This window comes from Ursus arctos, unplaced genomic scaffold, assembly GCF_023065955.2.
Source record: "Ursus arctos isolate Adak ecotype North America unplaced genomic scaffold, UrsArc2.0 scaffold_26, whole genome shotgun sequence".
Classification (NCBI taxonomy): domain Eukaryota; kingdom Metazoa; phylum Chordata; class Mammalia; order Carnivora; family Ursidae; genus Ursus; species Ursus arctos.
In genome coordinates, this window is record NW_026622941.1 from 17,124,565 (window position 1) to 17,146,122 (window position 21,558).

The following is a 21,558-nucleotide window of genomic DNA, read 5'->3' on the forward strand; positions in this document are numbered from 1 at the left end:
AATTTCTGTGGGGATAGGCAATATTGAGCCATATGGTTCCTTCTTTTACCTTGTGAGAGAATCATTCAATATTGTATATTTGAGACATCAAAAAAACCACACCAGGAATCCTCTTCAATAAACTATGAAAATTAGATCCAACTGAGTAAAAGAGATATTTTGCACAATTTCAATGAAAACATCCATTAGGCCAAAAAGAGGTTGCTTCATGTTCTGTAGCATATCAAGAACCAGTCATTTAATCATAATCTTCTCTCAACTGAGATGTAAAAGTAGTTCTCTATTATATAATTTTGCTTTTTATGATGGTTTTTACCATTAGCTCTGATGGTGATGCATTTGCTTATTTTGTGTGTACGTGTTATCTTTGTGTTATTGTTTTTCAACTGATTAGGCCTTGAGGAACTTTTTCTATTCCTGTGCCGGCTGGTGTGTGGTAACGTTCATCCTGGGAGTCTGTGACCGACATAATGACAATATCATGCTGACAAAGTCAGGCCACATGTTTCATATTGACTTTGGAAAATTCCTAGGTCATGCACAAACATTTGGAGGGATAAAAAGGTCAGTGTGCAAATAATGTTTATTACAGTAATTAAGCAATGTCCTAGAGTGATATATAACATGTAATGGCATAGAAACCTAGCAGATGACTTGCTCCCCATCTCTCACATCCCCCAGATGACATAAACATGTTTATATATCTAATAACATTGAAGGAAATATGTTTTTCAATAGATTGTTAATGGAACAAATTAGATTTCCTCAAATTGTTAGTGGACTTCTCCCATGAGACACTAATACTGTTCCAGGCTGGATTGTCTGAAATATAATATTTTCATTTTCTTATAAACCTTGAGTGGACAATGAGGCATGAATTCATGGCCTCAGTAGATCTGCTATATTGCCTATGGCAAGCACCATGGTCTACATATCATAAAATTAGCACATTTCCTACACTGAAATTGCCTTGAATCATTCCAAAAATACCTAGTAAGCAACTACCATTCAAGGCTCTGAAGATATGACTGTAAACTAGGCAGGCACAAACCCTGATCTCTTTCTAGTAGAGATTACACACATTAAATAAGTTAGCATGTAAAGAAATAATATGAGAAAAGGAGGAGTTTAATTTGTTAATAAGAAACTGAAGCAAAGAAATGGGATAGAGAGTGATTGGAAGAGGGATGCTATTTTAAAGAGGCCTCTAGGAAGAGATGAGACACAACTTTGTGATTAATGATCCACCGTGTGGAAATCCATGAGAATAGTACTCTAAGAAGAGAGAACAGCAGAAATAACAGCCATGCATGTGGAAATAAGCCTGCTGTGTTCCAATGACAAGAAGGCCTAGAGGTGGATGGAGAGGGGTGGGCAATAGGAGGTAAAGGTGAAGATTTCATGTTATCATGAATGGCAAGACTTCACTCTTTTTTTGGCTGAGTAATATTCCATTGTGTATATCTGCTACATCTTTATCCATTCATTTATTTATAGGGGTGCATATATGTTTTCAAATTAATGTTTTCATTTTCTTCATGTAAATACCCAGAACTGGAATCACTGGATTGTATGGTACTTCTGTTTTTAATTTTTTGAGGCACCTCCATGCTGCTTTCCATACTGAATGCATCAATTTACATTCCTACCAACTGCACAAGAATTTGGTTTTTTTCCACATCCTCACCAACATTTGTTATTTCTTGCTTTTTGGTACTAGCCATTCTAAAAGCTGTAAGGTGATATCTCATTGTGGTTTTGATTTGCATTTTCCTGATGATCAGTGATGTTCAGCATCTTTACATACATCTGTTGGCTGTTTGTATGTCTTATTTGGAAAAATGTCTATCCAGGTCCTCTTTTTGCCAATTTTAAATCTCTTTTGTGCTATGTCTGAGGTACATGGAAATGTACCCAGCATAGATCCTTACTCATAGTAGGTTCTTAATATTGCTTATCAGGTAATAAACCATTCACGGGGAAGCCTTCAGTCATTCAATAATTATTGATTAGATGAACAAAAATGAAGTTGGCACTATCTTCCTTTGAGATTATTAATTATTGTTAACCAGTTAAGGGGGCCAACTGCAGCACTATGAACCACTTGGATTATTATTTGCAAGATTTTGTCTCCACCAGTGGCTATGTAAGACTCATTAGCAATGTGTCGTTGGATTTCTGTCTTGAAATTGATACTTCTGCCCCGAGTTTAAAAGTTAAACTGAACTATTCCTACTCAGTATTACTCCTATATGTTCTAACAGTCTAATAATTTTCTTCCAAGTCTTTTTTAGTTATTTCAAGAGTTCATTTGAATGCTGTTTCATAAGATAGCTGACTTCTTCTATCCTAGGATCATTGGTTGTTCTTATTGGTTGCTAGGTTGACAATAGGCTTCTTATAAATCAAACTTCTGTATCCTGTATTCTGTATTCTGAACATTCTTATTTATACTACATTTTTTACATTTTAGACCTGATCTTTAGAGAAAAACTGAGCTTCACTAACTTCTTCTAAACACATACTAGACATATTAATAACCTACCCATAATGTACAAAGTCAAGTATGTAAATCATGCCCTAGGACTATCCTCATCTCTCACAGTCTAGCAAGGCCATATAATGCTCTAATAATAACAGTAATAACCCAGGATCATACTCATTAACATAAAATGCTTCACCCACTGGGACAAGAAAGTGTATGTATCCCAGACACATGTGTTTCTACTACTGTCTACTTCTTAAAAACATGGAAGAGGAAAGTATTTGTATAACTTTTTAGGTTTACAAAGATTTACTAACACATTTCAACTAATTTTACTTCATAATACACTTACCTAAATCATTGCTCAACTGCACATAAAGAGTAGTATTTTTCAGTTGTGGATGGTTTGTGGGTTGGCAAAAAAGAAATCATGTACACACACGAGGCCCCCTCTAAGTTGTAGATATATCCTTTAGCCAAGGATACAGAATTTAATAATGGAAATTAGCAGACCAACAGAGCAGAACCAGATGTAGTATATCTGGGGATAGATTTTCCTTTCATCTTTGGTTTCCTTAAAAGGAAGAGCAATGAGGTGATGTTTTCCTTACAAGCAGGATCTTGAGAAAGAAACTGATTTCTTGCTGGGCCATTGCCCTTTTATATCCACGCTTACATCATCATTCCGGAACATCTCACACTAAACATTTATGCGATTCTGTTTAGAAAATGTCCATAGACATTGGCTCTCCTGATTCTTGGATTATATTGAATTAGCCCAGCAAAACTCTCATTTGGAATTCTTGCCCAGGTGTCACTGAACCTTTCCCCTGAATTCATTTTCCCAGAAATCCGGAAAGCCCATGCTTAGACCAAATTGGAGGCTCCTGTAGACTTTCTAACTTTGAAGAAAGAAAAAGAAATGTCATCTCAGTTATGAATATGAAGGATTTCAGATCCTGTATATAAACAAACAATCCTTCCTTATTGGTTTTAATTATGAGATTAGATAAAGAGGATTTAAACCAGTAGATTAAATCACAGGGCAATTCAGCCGTAGCATTCTCTAATGATTCTAGGGAAAATTTGGCTAATCCTTACAATGGAAACAATGAAGAATTTCACCAACTTTCTGAAGCCAATTGGTTTCTCTTTTGAAATATTGCTTAATTATTATCTTCTTTCTTTATTTTCTCTCACAAAGATTCAAATTAAAGTGGTTAACAAATTATGCATCCACAATTTTTCACTCAAATTTCCCCTGTAGCAATGATTTCTATATAGCAATTTTCTCATTACATAAAAGATATCATTGTAATAAACTGTAAATTTCAACTCAGTAATTTCTCTTACAGAGGAAGAAAAATTAAGGAAGGCCTTTTATTGGTGATGTTTATTGTTCTTCTAATTCATTGTTTCATATTTTTATTTTTTCAAACTATGTTTTCACAGTCTATATGGTCTTTCACTTCAGTAATGCTAGAATTGCATGAAGTCTTTAATTTTAGAGGTGGTGTGAGTGGTGGTTAAGCTCAGATACCCTGGAGATAGACTGTATGATTTTCTTTTAATTCCATTCTACAACATACTGGTGATGTGACCTTGAACAAATGGCTTCTCTGTGATTCAATTTAGTTTTTCATGAAACAGTTTTTTTTGAAGATTAACTGATATATGTAAAGTGCTTAGAAGAGTGTCTTGCTTCGAGTAAAGTCTCTAGAAATGTTGTTGTAATTAACTGTAATGTAAGTACTCGAAATGAAATGACAAGAAATGAGACTGCATCTCTAGGTGATTAATGTGTCTTTGTGTTTAAAATTATTTAAATATCTTATTTTTGTACTTTTTTTAAAGTGTGCACTCTGAAATTCATGAGTTGAACTATTAATCCCTAAAGTTCTCTGACTTTGAAGCTTGTTGACTGACAGATTGCATTGCAATTTTGTTGATTGCATTGCAGTGTTCTTCAGATTCATTTAGACTGGAAGGTATTTCACCAAGTCATTCTTGACTTCCAATATAATTTCAGACATAAGCAGAAGTGTGCTAGACCTGGATCACGCTAGCTTGCAAGAGCATATTGTGTGTATTCCTTCTCAACTCCATGTTCAACGACATCACTTTGGTAGCCTGAAAGCAGCCATAGTGAAAGTATATACACCATGAAAATTGGCAAATGTCACAAATAAGACCTTTTTTTTTCCCTAAAAAAAAGTGAGTTGGTTATTAAATATGCACCACCATATCAGAGGACATAAATCCATATTTAAAACAGATGAAAAATCATTCCAGAACACAAACAAAATAAAATTCCAACTCTTTTCTTTTCCTATTAAAATATTTACATGAAGATAACCAAAATATTATGTATCTATCTTCTTATAGCATGGTTTTTACCCTTTTCAAGCTTTTCCCAATAAATCACCAATCACTGAATATAATTAATCTCAGAATTTTCATCTCAATATTAGTCATAAAAATGCCCTGTATCTATAATTATCTTGACATTATCTTCAATAGTTAATAACCACTGATTTAAAAATTTGTTTAATTTCTAATTTGAGTATTATGTTTATATTCTAAATATCCTTAATTTAAAACCATCCTTGAAAAAAAAAAACTCCTTTAGCAGATTAAAAGATTTTTTTGTCTTACTCCAATCATTCTGGTTTAATGTAATATTCATAGTAATCCAATTGTTTTGTAGGCATTAATGATCTCCCACAAGCTTTAGTTACTATCTTAATGTTCTTTGAAACTAGGTGAGTCTCATTGGTCTGTTATTCACACAATTGTTTATTAATAAACATTGTGGTTCTTTTTACTGAAAGCAGTATCTGAAAAAAAGTACACTTTCCAATACCTCTCCAACTGTGAGTGCCTTTATTAAAGACATCTTTGTATCTTAAGCACCTAGCTAGTTCCTGACACTTAGCAGAGGCTCAATTTTGGTTGATTGAAGGATCACTACAAAAATGTCATAAAATTTACCTCTCTTGACCTGAGAAAGTACAATTTCTCTGAAGATAAAATTATAAGAACTTGCTATATTCTGTTAGTCTAACTATAAATTTACCGAGGGATTTTTACTTAATGGTCAGTCTACGTGTGGGAGTCTGGAGAATGAGACTCAAAATTTGATAATCATTACCTCACACCCATTAAGATGGATAATATTAAAAAACAGAAAACAAGTCTTGGTGAGAATGAGAAGAAATTGGACCTCTTGTACAACGTTAGTGGAAATGTAAAATGGTCCTATTGCTATGGGACACAGTATGGCCTCAAAAAATGTTATGTTTCTCAAAATTTATAAAAAATTACTATATGATCCAACAATTCTACTTCTGGGCATGTACTCAAAAGAACTGAAAGCAGGGTCTCAAAGAGATCTTTGTACACTCATGTTTGTAGCAGCATTTTTAACAATAACTAAAATGTGGAAGCAATCCAAGGGTCCATCCACAGAAGAATGGATAAGCAGAATGTGGCATACACATATAATAGAATATTATTCAGCCTTAAAAGGGAGGAAATTCTAACACATACTAAAACATGGATGAATCTTGAGGACATTATGTTAAGTGAGATAAACCAGTCACAAAAAGACAAATACTGCATGATTTCACTTACATGAGGTACTTAGGGTAATCACAATCTTTGAAACAAAAAGCAAAATAGTGGTGGCCAGCTACTGGGTGGAGGGGGGAATGGGGAGTTATTGTTTAATGGGTGTAGTGTTTCAGTTTTATAAGATGAAAAGAACTATGCAGATGGATGATGGGGATGGTTGCACAATATTATGAATATATTTAATACCACTGAACTATACACTTAAAAATTGTTGAGATGATAAATTTTATGTAATGTGTATTCTACCACAATGAAATAATTGGAAAAAAAATTGGTACGCTATAAGTTTCACAAAGGCTTCCACCAGTCACAAAGCCAGTCCTAGGAAAACTACACCTAACATCTGAATAGTGTTTTGATGTTCAAAGTACTCGCACATGGACTTATTTCCAGAAAAATGTTGTTCTGTCATTTTCATCTACTCACTATCATTTATCTTCTCCCACCCCCCCATATTATTCCGCTAGGTTTTATTATCTGGTTTCTTCTGAGTAACCCTTTCTATATTTACCTCCCTCCCAATATATGTATAAAACAGTTCCTCCAATTAAAAAAAAACAAAACAAAACAAAACATGAATTTTCATCAAAGAGAGACTTGTGAGCTTTCAGATGAGAAGAGTGAGGGATAATTAAGAAAGGGTGGAGAGTATGAGAAAGAGGGAATAAAAGGAACAAAATGAGAGAGGGAAGAAGAGAGGAAGAGAGAACAATTAAAATAGTAGGAGGATTCTGCCTTCTGCTATTCAATGAGTCTGTACTCCATTGTGAACAAAATATGCTTGACATGGAAGACACGCATTCTCTCTTCAATTGGTCTAAGGTATGTGCCTGTCAATATAAGCATCTGATAGTACTGTGTCTGAATCTAGTTTTTAAAGAAAGGCTACACATGTCTCCTAAACATGACCCTAGTGTAAGAACTTCATCTGGCGTTCAATTGAAGAAACGGTACCTGCTCCTACACAGAGTTTAACTCATGGCGTTTAACTTAGTAAGAGATAAAATGTCCATTTCAAGCATGGTTCATAAATTTTGAACATGTAAATGGTAACTTTATGGGCGATTTAAATGTTTTCAGAGGTAACTTGGACTACTTTTGATTTCATTTCCAACTTGATTTGAGAACCTAATCCTATTTAAAATGTGATACCACAATCCAATTTCACATGAGCATTATGGCATTGATAATCTTTTCCTCATAGCTAGACTAACATCTGTTCCAAGCATACACTGGAATTCCATGCAAAGCATAACTGTACACTATTCTTGGACTCAAACTCCAGGGAGGAAACATGAGATTCTAGAGGAGTTGACCTAACCAGTCTCTTCTTATCCTCATAAAATCCTGACTTACTATAAACTCACACCCAAAATATCAGACGTGAGAAAGTATGACTGATCATTTTGAAGAGGTAGCTGTTTTAACTACCCTTTTCAAATAAGAAAGATAATATATCTCAGCCTGACAGGAACTCCAGAGTCAGTCCTAAAGTTTCTAAGCAGTTTAAGATCAGGGACCTCTCAGAGTCTAACTATGGACCCACAGCGCATCTACAACAGGCTAGACTAGGAGAAAAAAACATACTTTACAGTTAACAGATTATTGGTGAGAGTCCCCTTAGTTAATAATTGCTGAGAGCTTGAAGATCTCATGGGGCATTAAGTGCTCTTCTTGTAATGTACATTCACCCTATGTTTTCTCTATATTGCACATAGGAGGTTTCCTGTGTTGTCTAATTACACAAGGTTCTATCCTATCCAATGGAGATTCCAAATTTGCTTTCTCAATTAACTCATGGATATTAGACAAGAGACTTGGGTTGTTTCTGTTGGACAGCAAAATGTGTTCTCTGAAATGTAGGTCATTTGTGATATCAAGAAAAATGTAGGCTTAAACATTCCCAGTGTACTCTGTCTGCATTCATTTATTTGTATACTGATATCACCATTCACTATGATGGGAGTCTGCACTTTCTTAAATCTCCAAGACAATATATTTTAATGTTACTATGATATTTCCTGAGAGCAAAACCATATAGAAATTAATAATAACAATTTCAATAATAAAAATAAAATGTACCTCATTACTGGGTCCCACATTTCAATTCAGGCTACAAATACATATTCAAACACTCGAGTCTGAAGTTTGGGAATAAAGTTTATGTCCATTTACTGACATTATCAGTTGCTCAAGTAAATACTAGATGAACTATAGTATAAAAAGAAGAAATACATATGTTCACAGAGACCAGCAAACAGATTCTATTGTCATGAATCCTTCATAGAGTTCTCTATCTTTCCATTTTACTCTCCAGATCCCCTGCCTCCATCAGCAGCGTTGAACTAGGTAGCTCTTCTCACATTGCTCTGGATTATCACTGGGAGTGGCAAAAAGTAAGCACTCCTTAGTGTGATGCTGCATCATCTGGTATAAGGGATCACATTCTAAAGGAAATAGTCAAAATTACCCTTTTAAGCCTCATAAATACTTGGTATGCATTAGCTAATTAATCCTCACAGGGACTCTTTGAGGTAGCTGCTGTTATTTTCTCTAATTTACAGATCAAGAACTAAGAGAGAGAGAAGTCTTAGTTGTTATAACTTGTCCAAAGTCATACGCAGTAGGTAGTAGGACCATTGGGAAGATGCCGTGTAGGAAACTGATACTCCCATTTCTCAATAATCCCAGAACACTCTGTTTTCTCTCCAGTATTGGGACAGATGGCTGTTTTTTTAGTTAGTAACAGATGACATAGTTATCCTGCATTTATGGCCATGATATATATCAAATTTATATCTCTAACAACTACAATCAAATATGTTGCAAGATGATTGCACCGTGAGAAGCATTCATAAACTAAGACCACGTGTTAAAGTAGCAAGGCCGTTCTCCCATCTGTGGGCAATGTGCTCTCTTAGGGGTGAAAAGGCAGGCACAATTGTCATTCTCTTTTAATTTTTTTTCTTACATTAAAAAAAAAGCCATCTAATAGGAATAGCTAAGAGAAGTTAATTGCTTATGGCATGTGACTCTAGTTTTCAGGGTCTACCAGGAACGGTTTTATTGAACTTCAGATGGCCAAAGACCACCCCGAGCTGTTGGGATGAAGCACAGGGGTGTTATCTAGACTGTAGAATTCACATTGGAGAAAGTTACTTCTGTAAATTATGGTGTCCTTAAATAGCTTATGTGCTCAATACTTTAAAATTGAACATCATTCATTTTTAAAGTATGTACATATTTGCTTAAGGAATAGAACAATAAATGGAAGACCACTCATTTTAAGGATATACAACACCTCAGTTATTTCAGAGGGCATCCATTAAAATTAGGATGCTTGGTCCTTAAAAATATATTTCAGAATAAGGCAGTCTCCACTGTGAGGGCTAGTGATATTGAGATTTCAAGAGGAAGTGTAACAATAGCCTGACTTTGAAGAAAGGGTGAGAGCTTAAATTAGTGGGAAAAAGACGAAAAAAGCCTATCTTTAATAGTCAAGTATTGTGAATGAAAGTATGAAGGCAGAAGATAAGCATGTGCCATAACCCACTCATCTTTCTCTGTTCTACAACACAGCAGCCAAGTACTGCAAGAAACCATCGACGCTACAGGGCAAACATTGTCCCCATTTTCAAATAAGCTGTCCTCATAGCCCAGCAATCTCATGACTCTTCTGTGACCATCTCACTATTTCATGCTCCACAAGGATTTGTACTTTATTCTTGTGGGATGAACCTCATATCTTCCTTCCCATTATTCCCCACTCCCTACTTTATTTAGATAGACAACCACAACTTCCTACTTTCTTGGGAAAATAGAAATAGTAACAGAGCCTGCTTTTCTACTCAATACAAAACTCACAAACTTAATTACATCTTAATTACATAAACTTCTTCCTTCTTGTTAGAGTAGATCTGTTTTTCCTTCTAAAGCCAATCCTTCCATTTGTACTTCAGAGCCATTTCCCTCCCACCTTCTAGCATACGTTATACTATCAATAATTCATTTTTCCTCGCATATTTATCCTCTCCTTCTTAAATAATCCTTCTAAATATCCTTGTCTCTCCAAAGTTTGAATAACCTTGCCTCAAATGCCCAATTTCCGTGCCACTTTGCTCATCACAAACTTCCTGAAGGAGTTGTCTAAATACTTGAGATCTCTTCCTTACTTTCCATTCCATAACCACTTCAATCTGACTTTATTCTTTATTAGATGATAAAATCAGGGGAATCTGGTGGCTCTGTCAGTTGAGCGACTGACTCTTGATTTCAATTCAGGTCTATCTCAGGGTCCTGGGATGGAGCAGCTGGGCAGTTGGCTTGAGATCCTCTCCCTTTCCCTCTGCCCCTCCCCCTGGCGCTATCTTTCTACTAAAAAAGTGAATCTTTAAAAAATAATAAGATCAACAATGACCTGCATAGTATTTAATTCAACAATATCCATTCCTCATTTTACCTAATTTATCAGCAGATTTCAATGATGACTTCTCCTTCCTCAAAATACCTCTCCACTTGCCTTCTGGAATAGATAATCACTCTCTGATTTTTCTCTGCTTCTCAGTATTCAATGCAGGAGATTCCCTTTTACCACACCACTGAATGTTAAATTCCACAAGACTCATCTTTTTTTTAATATATAATAATTTTTTATTATGTTATGTTAGTCACCATACAGTACATCCTTAGTTTTTTATGTAATGTTCGATGATTCATTATTTGCGTATAACACTCAGTGCTCCATGCAATATGTGCCCTCCTTAATACCCATCACCAGCCTATCCCAATACCCACCCCCCTCCGAAGCCCTCAGTTTGTTTCCCAGAGTCCATAGTCTCTCATGGTTCATTCCCCCTTCTGTTTACCCCCCCCTTCATTCTTCCCTTCCTTCTCCTACCGATCTTCCTGCTATTTCTTATGTTCCATAAATGAGTGAAACCATATGATAATTGTCTTTCTCTCTTTGACTTATTTCACTTAGCATAATCTCCTGCAAATGTTGGGTAATCGTTCCTTCTGATGGCTGAGTAGTATTCCATTGCATATCTTCTTACTCCAGTCATCTATTGAAGGGCATCTCGGCTCCTTCCACAATTTAGCTATTGTGGACAATACTGCTATGAACATTGTGTCTGTATCTTTGGGGTAAATACCCAGTAGTGCAATTGCCGGATCATAGGGTAGCTCTATTTTTAAAAAGGAACCTCCACACTGTTTTCCAAAGTGGCTGTACCAACTTGCATTCCCACCAACAGTGTAAGACGGATCCCCTTTCTTCACATCCTCTCCAACATTTGTTATTTCTTGCCTTGTCAATTTTTGCCATTCTAACTGGCATAAGGTGGTATCTCAATGTGGTTTTGATCTGAATTTCCCTGATGGCTAATGATTTTGAACATTTTTTCATGTGTCTGTTAGCCATTTGTATGTCTTCATTGGAAAAGAGTCTGTTCATGTCTTCTGCCCATTTTTTTATTTGATTATTTGTTTCTCATGTATTGAGTTTGAGACTTTCTTTGTAGATCTTGGATACCAGTCTTTTATCTGTAGTGTCATTTGCAAATATCTTCTCCCATTCTGTGGGCTGCCTCTTAGTTTTGTTTTGTTTTGTTTTGTTTTGTTTTGTTTTGTTTTGTTTTGTTTTGTTTTTTTACTGTTTCCTTGGCTGTGCAGAAGCTTTTTATCGTAATGAAGTCCCACAAGTTCATTTTTTCTTTTGTTTCTCTTGGCTTTGGAGATGTGCCATGAAAAATTTGCTGTGGCCGATGTCAAAGAGGTTGCAGCCTATGTTCTCCTCTATGATTTTGATGGATTCCTGTCTTACATCGAGGTCTTTCATCCATTTGGAGTTTATCTTTGTGTATGGTATGAGAGAGTGGTCAAGTTTCATTCTTTTGCATATAGCTGTCCAATTTTCCCAGCACCATTTATTGAAGAGCCTGTCTTTTTTTCCACTGGCTGTTTTTTCCTGCTTTGTCAAAGATTAGTTGCCCATAGACCTGAGGGTCCATTTCTGGGTTCTCTATTCTGTTCCATTGGTCTATGTGTCTGTGTTTCTGCCAGTACCATGCTGTCTTTGTGATCACAGCTTTGTAGTATAGATTGAAATCCAGCAACGTGATGCCGCCAGCTTTGTTTGTCATTTTCAACAATTCCTTGGCAATTCGGGTTCTTTTCTGGTTCCACACAAATTTAAAGCTTGTTTGTTCCAGTTCTTTGAAAAATGTCATTGGTATTTTGATCAGCATGGTATTGGAAGTGTAAATTGCTCTGGGTAGCACAGACATTTTAACTATGTTTATTCTTCTGATCCATGAGCATGGACTATTTTTCCGTCTTTTTGTGTCTTCTTCAATGTCTTTCAAGAGTGATTTGTAGTTTCTAGAATATAGATCCTTTATGTCTCTGGCTAAGTTAATTCCTAGATAACGTATGATTTTTTGGTGCTATTGTAAATGGGATCGATTCCCTAATTTCTCTTTCTTTAGTCTCAGTGTTCGTGTATAGAAATGCAACTGATTTCTGAGCATTGATTTTGTATTCTGCCACATTACTGAATTATAAGTTCTAGTAATTTGGGGGTGCAGTCTTTTGGATTTTCCATATAGAGTATCATGTCATCTGCGAAGAGAGACAGTTTGACTTCTTCTTTGCCGATTTGAATACCTTTTATCCCTTTTTGTTGTCTGATTGCTGTTGCAAGGACTTCTAGTACTATGTTGAATAATAATGGAGAGAGGGGGCATCCTTGTCGGGTTCCTGATCTTAAGGGAAAGGCTTTGAGCTTTTCTCCATTGAGAATGATATTCGCTATAGGCTTTTCATAGATGGTTTTTATGAAATTGAGGAATGTACCCTCTATCCCTACACTCTGAAGGGTTTTAATCAGGAAAGGATGCTGTATTTTGTCAAATGCTTTTTCTGCATCAATTGAGAGGATCATAAGGTTCTTGACTCTTTTCTTGTTGATATGATCTATCACACTGATTGATCTGCGAATGTTGAACCACCCTTGCAACCCAGGGATGAATCCCACTTGGTCATGATGGGTAATCCTTTTAATGTACTGTTGGATCCTATTAGCTAGGATCTTGTTGAGAATTTTGGCATCCAAATTCATCAGGGATATCGGTCTGTATTTCTCCTTTTGGATGGGGTCTTTGCCTGGTTTGGGGATCAAGGTAATACTGGCCTCATAGAATGAGTTTGGTAGTTTTCCTTCTGTTTCTATTTTTTGAAAAAGCTTCAGGAGAATAAGTATTATTTCTTCTTTGAATGTTTGGTAGAATTCTCCTGGGAATCCATCAGGCCCTGTACTCTTGTTTTTGGGGAGGTTTTTTTTTGTTTTGTTTTGTTTTTTAAAGATTTTATTTATTTGACAGAGAGAGACAGCCAGCGAGAGAGGGAACACAAGCAGGGGGAGTGGGAGAGGGAGAAGCAGGCTCCCAGTGGAGGAGCCTGACGTGGGGCTCGAACCCAGAACGCCGGGATCACACCCTGAGCCGAAGGCGGACGCCCAACCACTGCGCCACCCAGGCGCCCCTTTGGGGAGGTTTTTGATCACTGCTTCAATCTCTTCATAATTAATCGGTCTATTTAAATAATCAATTTCTTCCTGTTTCAGACTTGGTAGTTTATAGGTTTCCAGGAAGGCATCCATTTCTTCCTGGTTGTTTAATTTATTGGCATAAAGCTGTTGATAAAAGTTTCTAATGATCCTTCCTATTTCATTGGTGTTGGTCGTGATCTCTCCACTTTTATTCATAATTTTATTAATTTGGCTCCTTTCTCTATTCTTTTGAATAAGTCTGGCCAGTGGCTTATCGATCTTATATATTCTTTCAAAGAACCAGCTTCTAGTTTTGTTGATCTGCTCTACTGTGCTCCTGGTTTCTAATTCATTGATCGCTGCTCTAATTTTGATCAACTGCCTTCTCGTGTGTGGGTTAGGTCTGTTTTTCTGTTCTTCTGTTCTTCTGCTCCAGCTCCAGCTTCTTGAGGTGAGAATATAAAAACTGCATTTTAGATTTTTCTATTCTTTTGAGTGAGGCTTGGATGGCTATGTATTTTCCCCTTAGGACTGCCTTTGTAGTGTCCCATAGGTTTTGGACCAATGTGTTTTCATTCTCGTTGATCTCCAAAAATTGCTTAATCTGATTTTTAATTTCCTGGTTTACCCAATCATTCTTGAGCAGGGTGGTTCTTAGTTTCCAAGTGTTTGAGCTTCTTCCAAATTTTTCCTTGTGATTGAGTTCCAGTTTCAAAGCATTGTGCTCTGAGAATATGTAGGGAATAATCTCAGTCTTTTGGTATCAGTTGAGACCTGTTTCGTGACCCAGTATATGGTCTATTCTGGAGAAAGTTCCATGTGCATTTGAAAAGAATGAGTATTCTGTTGTTCTGGGGTGTAGTATTCTGTAAATATATATGAGGTCCATCTGGTCCAGTATGTCATTCAAAGCTCATGTTTCTTTGTTGATTTTCTGCTTAGGTGATCTGTCTATTGCTGAGAGCGGAGTGTTGAGGTCCCCTACTATTAACGTATTATTATCTATATGTCTCTTTATTCTGGTTAAGAGTTGGCTTGTGTATCTAGCTGTTCCCCTGTTGACGGCATAGATATTTATGATTGTCATATCCACTGGTTAGATACATCCTTTAAGAATAATATAGTGTCCTTCTGTATCTCTAACTATAGTCTTTAGTTTAAAATCTAATCTGTCTGATATGAGAATTTCTACCCCAGCTTTCTTTTGATGATCTGGTAGATATCAGGCTCGATTCAGGGGACCAGCTGAAAAAAGGGTCCCCTACTCCTCTGCCATCTCCCCCCCCCCCCCACAAGACTCATCTTATCCCTCTTATTTTAAGTCTTTTGGTGCAGTCTCCACCAAACTGGCATCAACCACACCTAAGGCTTCTATCAATATCAGTATCTAGATGATGCATACAAATTTTAATTAAACATTTTATTTTGAGATAATTGTAGATTCACATACAGTTGTAAGAAATAATACAAAGAAATCCCATGTACCCTTTGCCATTCCCCATAACAGTAACATCTTATAAAATCATAGTATAATATCATAACCAGGATATTGATATTGATTTGGTCTAGATGCAGAAGAGTTTCAAAGCCCCTAGTATTCTTTGTTGCCTTTTTATGATCATCTCCACTTTCCTCTCACCCTTGTCCCCTTCCATTCTTATCTCCTGGCAATCACTAATTCGTTCTCCATTTCTATAATTTTGTCTTTTCAAGAATATTATGTAAATGTAATCATATGATATGTAACCTTTTGGGATTGGCTTTTTCACACAGCATAATTCTCTGGAGAGTCACCCAAGCCGTTCTGTGTATCAATAGTTTGTTCCTATTATTGACAAATAATAGTCTATAGTATGGATAAACCACAGTTTAATTATTCACTGATGGAAGGATACCTGGATTATTTCCAGTTTCTAGGTGTTACAAATAAAGCTGCTATGGGGGCAACTGGGTGGCTCAGTCAGTTAAGCGTCTGTCCAGCTCAGGTCATGATCTCAGGGTCCTGGAATCGAGCCTCACGTAGGGCTCCCCGCTTAAGTGGGGCATCTGCTTCTCTCTCTCCCTCTCCCTCTGCTCCCCTCCCCCCTACTCATGCTCTCTCTCTCTTCAAATAAATAAACTCTTTTAAAAATATAATGCTACTATGAACAGTCATGTGCAGGCTTCTATGTGAATATAAATTTTCATTTCTCTGAAACAAATTTCCAAAAGTATAATTGCTGGGTTGTATAGTAGTTGTGATGTGGGAAACAAAGGCAAAAGAAAAATAAATTTCCATACTACTTACAGCCCATTGACAAGTCCTTGAAACAGGCAGAGTGACATTCCTCTAGAAACTCAGCTGCCTTGATGTTAATACTTTGCTTAGGGCAAAACGAAGTCTTGGCTTAACATTATTCCGATCCTCCAGGATCCTGTAAGTCTGCTTTAACATATAAAAATTCCTTTGGAAACGGCCTTTATCTCTACCCCCCAAGATATATGTTGGCATCATCCCCCCAGCATATGGCCCACTGATATACATCTGAAGGGCCTCATGACTAGGGTCTTACTAGACACTAATAAATAACCTTTTCCTACCATAACCAACCCCCCTCAAGGTCCTGGAACCTTGCTTCCAAAATTCCTTAGAGACTTACGCTATCCCTAACCCTCCTCCCAACTTGAAAAGTATGATCAGCCATTCCTCATGACCGCAGGGCAGCCCTTTCTGCCCACAGGTCCTGTCCCTGTGCTTTACTAACACCATCTTTTTTGCACTGAAGACATCTCAAGAATTCTTTCTTTTGTACATCAGTTGCATGTTGTTGTTGTTGTTGTTTAAGAAACTACCAAGTGGTCTTCCCGAGTAGCTAGAGCATTTTACATTTCCACCATCAATGTCTGAGTGATCCAGTTTCTCCATATCCTTGCCAGCATTTGGTATTATCATTCACTTTTTATTTTAGCCATTCTGATAGGTATGTTGTGAAATCTCATTGTGGTTTTAATTTGTATTCCCCTAATAGCTGATGTTGAACATCTTTCATGTGCTAATTTACCATCTGCATATCCTCCTCTGTTGTCTCTTCATGTCTTTTGCTGATTTTCTAATTGTATTGTTTGATTTTCTTTTACAGTTAAATTTTGAGACTTCTTTATAGATTATAGGTATTACTCTTCTGCTGGCTACGTGGTCTGCAAAATTGTCTCCCAGTCTATAACGTGTCTTTTTATTCTCTTAAAAACTCTCTCCATAGCCTTAGATCCCAAAGATTTTCTTCTACATTTTTTTTTCTAAAAGTTTTGTAGTTTTACATTTTATATTTAAGTCTGTAATCCGTTTTAAATTAACTTTTATATTAGGTATGAAGTTTCAGTCTCTTTTTGCCTAAGAATGTCCAGTTGCTCCAGTATCATCTGATTTTTCTTTCTCCATTGGATTGCTTTTGCACCTTCACCAAAAATCAGTTAGACATATTTGCATGAGTTTATTGCTGTTATTTATCCTATTCAAATGATCTCTGTGTCTACCCCTCTACTGCAGGATAGTCGGGAAAAAGGCAGGCAGGGACAAGGGGCTCCTGCCTGAAGAGGAAACCACCCTTAAAAGGATTTTACATCACCCCAGAAGGAACCCTCCACCCCTTCCCACATGATAGGTAGATAACAAAAACCTGATTGAATGACAGGCGCATGGAGGGTTAATCAGAGTAAAACAATCTGCCAACCAGCCCATTAAAAACCCCTAGACTTAGAAACTCCAGTGGCAATCCTCACGGGTGCCCTCCCTCTTGGGGAGCTTTGTACTATCACTCAGTAACTATGGCTCAATAAACTTTGCTTTGCTGCCTCCACACTTCCTGTGGTCTACCTCTTCATTCTTCAGAATAGCGTGACCAAGAACTGAGGGCACTCAGAAAAAGAAATCCTTAACACCTCCACCAGTACCAGTTCCTTACTCAACTGTCTCTGATACCACATAGACAGGGGACTGAGGACCCTCATTACAACTCGGTGAGAATGGAATTTTAGGATCCCTCTGGAGACTTCACTGGTGTGGTGGGGTAGTAGAATTACATTTTTTTACCTCCTGCAATATTTGGCTGGAGTAGAGTCGTTATTGCCTAAACATTTTCTGTCTCGTTAGGCTACCACTTTCCTGGGCCTTTGGCTAGAAAGTACAGGCCTTTTTTGGCAATTTTTTTGTCTGCACCCACTGGCATTTCCAGATTGCCATCTTCTTGAGCTCTATGTTTGGAATACAGATCGCCATCTTCTTGAGCTCTATGTTTGGAATATATGTGCCAAAAACAACAACCTGAGACTTCACCACCATGTTGTTTCTTGAGTCCTGAGGTCCTTAGGTAGTCAAAGTAGAAATCTGACTCACAAAGTTTTACCTCCAGGCTAGATTTTTTCTTTATGGTCTGGAAATAAGTATCACAATACCTCATTGTTATCTGCTCCTTTATGTCTCAAAGACACCTCAAAGGTAACTTGTTCAAAGCTGAACCCACTCTGAATGTTGCACTATAGTCTTCCTGACACACAAGCCAAAAATTTAAAGGTGTTCCTAACACTCTTCTCCTTTTGAGAAGAGTGAACCATATGAAGTCCTCTTTTCATTTTGAACCATATGAAGTCCTCTTGGTTTTTGAGTCAAAATATTTTTTGTCTTCCCGCTTCTCTGTATCTGCATGCCACAATCCTAATCTGAGCTATGCTCATATCTAATTAAAATCTTCTGCAAAAGTCTCTTGTCTGATTTACTCACATACACCTTCCCTTTTCCAAATTCTTCACCATGTTACAGCTGGAGGGAACTTTTCAAAACACTGTTGTTATTTTTATCAGTACATTTTTATTGCTTTTAGGATATTTATTTTTAAAATCTTTAACCTCATCTATAAGCCTTACACATATCTATTGTAGATGCTCAATAAATATTTGTTGATAACTATAGTACTCTAACATTTTCGGTGCATGCCTCCCTAGCTAGATTAAAGTCACCTAATGGAGAGACATATCCTGAAAACTTATGCACCCTCAGTGCAATGGCAATGTGGAAATTTTTAGTGATGATGATCTTAGTATTCTAGTGACTTTGTACAAGGAGATTACTTTTACAGAATGGTTAAAGGGGAAGCTTATGCATAAGTAATAACAAACAGCAGATTATTGATTGTCTTGCTATTTCCCATATCAAATGAATATATTTGTCTCCTTAATAAATAGTACTTTTTGTAATAGAAATATCCTTAAATTTCTCAAGTATATATGCATTTTTAAAGTACTACTCACTTCCCACTTATACAGAAATCTAGAAAGTGTTCTCAGCATTTTTACAGAATAATACTTTCAGAGAAAGACTGGTTATAAGTTAATAAAAAGATTAACTTTGACAACAAAATGTACTATCACTCAGCAACTATGGCTCAATAAACTTTGCTTTGCTGCCTCCACACTTCCTGTGGTCTACCTCTTCATTCTTCAAAACAGCGTGACCAAGAACTGAGGGCACTCAGATTTTTAACAAATAAGATTGTTCACACAGCCTTCCCACATAAATGTTAAATTATCCAACTTTTTAACTGTGTGAACTACGTGTATTTACTGTTGCATCCATTGCAGAATGGCTTCAAAATATTGTTTGAGACATTAAGCGTAGATAAAGGAAAGATAAAATAGTGTCTCTCCCCCTTCAAAATCACACAGGTCATTTGGGGGGAAAAGTCATAAGACAACTAGAGACTATAAAGAATGAAATATATTAGCTATAGGGCTAAGTTAAAAGATAAAGCAAAGTAGGAGAGAAATTGGCAAGGGATAGGTAAATTAGAGAAAACTTACTAGGAAAAAATTAGGGCATTGGGTGAAAGACAGAGAGCGAGAGAAAGAAGCATGGCCAGAAGCAGGAAACAATACAGGTAAGAGGTACAGAAGCAAGAACAGGTAGAGCTTAGGCAAATAATGGTAAAACCACTAATCTGGAAATAAAAACAGTAGGATAGTCACAACAAGAAATTTCTGGTAAATTTGTCCAGCTATAAGTGAGAGATTTTCAGCATATGAATTAGAGTGCAGTAACAGTATGGACTCTTAGAGATCAAATAGTTTCCAGTCTTCTCTCTTGCCACAACTAATTTATATCTTAGATTTATAAACTTCAGACATAGTCTCCAATACATTAATTCTGCGACCTCGGATTCGGTTCGCATTTGAGCGAACTGATAAAGCACGTCCCAGCTACGACTCTTACAGCTTGTAGGGATGGGATAGGAGTCTTTTTCACATGTTCATCTTCTTTCCACTTACAGAAAAATTTTAATCTAGGTCATTTTAAAAATCGGTCAGAAGTGAGTCATGCAAGTCATATAGAAAAAATGTAGCATTTTATTTTGTTGGACCCACTGAAAATTAAGATTATGATAATATTTAAGCACAGCTAAGATTGGGTCCTTCAATATTATTTTTAGTTTATGTTTTCTCTAACTTAGATATGTTTCTTTTGTGTATTTGACTTTCTGCTATGGTGTTTCTTCATCTGATTTATAATAGTGGTTACCGTGGAAGGAGGAAATGTGTTATCACATGAACTTGAGCATAATTACAACACCTTTCCAAGGGAAATCCATTTGGTCAAGCATATGGAAGAAAAAAGGATCTCTATCACATTAGAAAAGAAAATTTCAGGAAGTTGTACAATTTAAAACTCTCTTAAAATTATTTCAAAAGTTCCATTCAATATAGTAAATATAGTATAAAGAGTAGGAAAAAATTGGAAAAATTTTATACATAAAAATATTTTTTTTCTAGTCATGGAAGTCTGGGATATTGCTAAGTCTACTAAAATGTTAGCGACAGTGATGACTACACGTATGAGTGATATAGAAAAAGTGCTACCAAATTCGAAGGTCCACTTAAGGATTTATGCAGACAAAGAAGTTACATAGAGTTGCTGGGAGTAAAAGAAACCTTGAAAGAAGGATGGAAACTTCCTGGCAGCCTTTTTGAAGAGAGTGGGAGATTTAGTTATGACAAGATTCAGCTCTGAGAACCCATTTATTTGTTATTAGTTTGAGAACTAATAATAGTATTTAACATTTGTTGAGTGCTATGTGCCAGACTATGTTCTAACATTTTTATATGCTTTAACCCACTTAATCCTCTCAGAAGTCCCAAGAGTCAAGTGCCCTTGTCTCCATTTTACAGAGGAGGAAATTAAGGCATGGAGAGGACAAGTCACTTGTCCAGAATTACAGAAGTAGTAAGCGCGAGAACACGATTAAAAACCTGGCTGAGAAGGGCCTGCAGTCTGTGCCCTCTGCATAGAGCTTCTAATCATAGCAATTCACAAGTGTGTCGCCCTCTCTATGTGTCAGGTGTTTGTGTGCATTTTTTTTAGTAATCTTCACAGCAATTCTAAGAGCTAGGTATTACTTACTGACCTCAGAGATTGGGAAAATTGAGATACAGCAGGTCCAGGATTAGAACCCATGGTATATCTCCTATTTTCAATAGCTCTGCTTCCAACTTGTCTAAAATACAGGACTGTAAAGTAAATTCATAGCATATAGATTGGATAAATCAAAAGGATTAGAGGCAAACATTTTAAAATTTGGACTTGATTCTTAAGACACATTCCTCAGTATCTAGGTGCTCAATAAACTTTGTTGAATGAATGAATGAATGACTGAATGAATACAAAGTTAAGATATTGTTACAATAGCCTCCCCTCCAGACAGTCAATGGTAGCATGGATCACTAAAATAAATAAATAAAATAAAATAAAATAATCAAAACCAGACAGAGGTAGATTATTTATTTTCTTTAAAATATTTGTCTGTAGTCAGAATCTACTGATCCAACTCAGCTACAAAATGCCTGAGTTGCAGCATTCTGATTTGAA

The 21,558-nt window shown here is 36.4% G+C and overlaps 1 protein-coding gene across 2 annotated transcripts in view; it reads left to right on the top strand.

The window, feature by feature from the left end:
* Window positions 1-21,558, top strand: part of PIK3C2G (phosphatidylinositol-4-phosphate 3-kinase catalytic subunit type 2 gamma) — a 345,203-nt gene that overhangs the window by 231,928 nt on the left and 91,717 nt on the right. For both annotated transcript variants that reach the window (XM_026502333.4, XM_057319037.1), the window contains exon 24: window positions 395-564. In XM_026502333.4, the coding sequence (XP_026358118.2) occupies window positions 395-564 (170 nt within the window). The remainder of the gene's footprint in view (window positions 1-394; window positions 565-21,558) is intronic.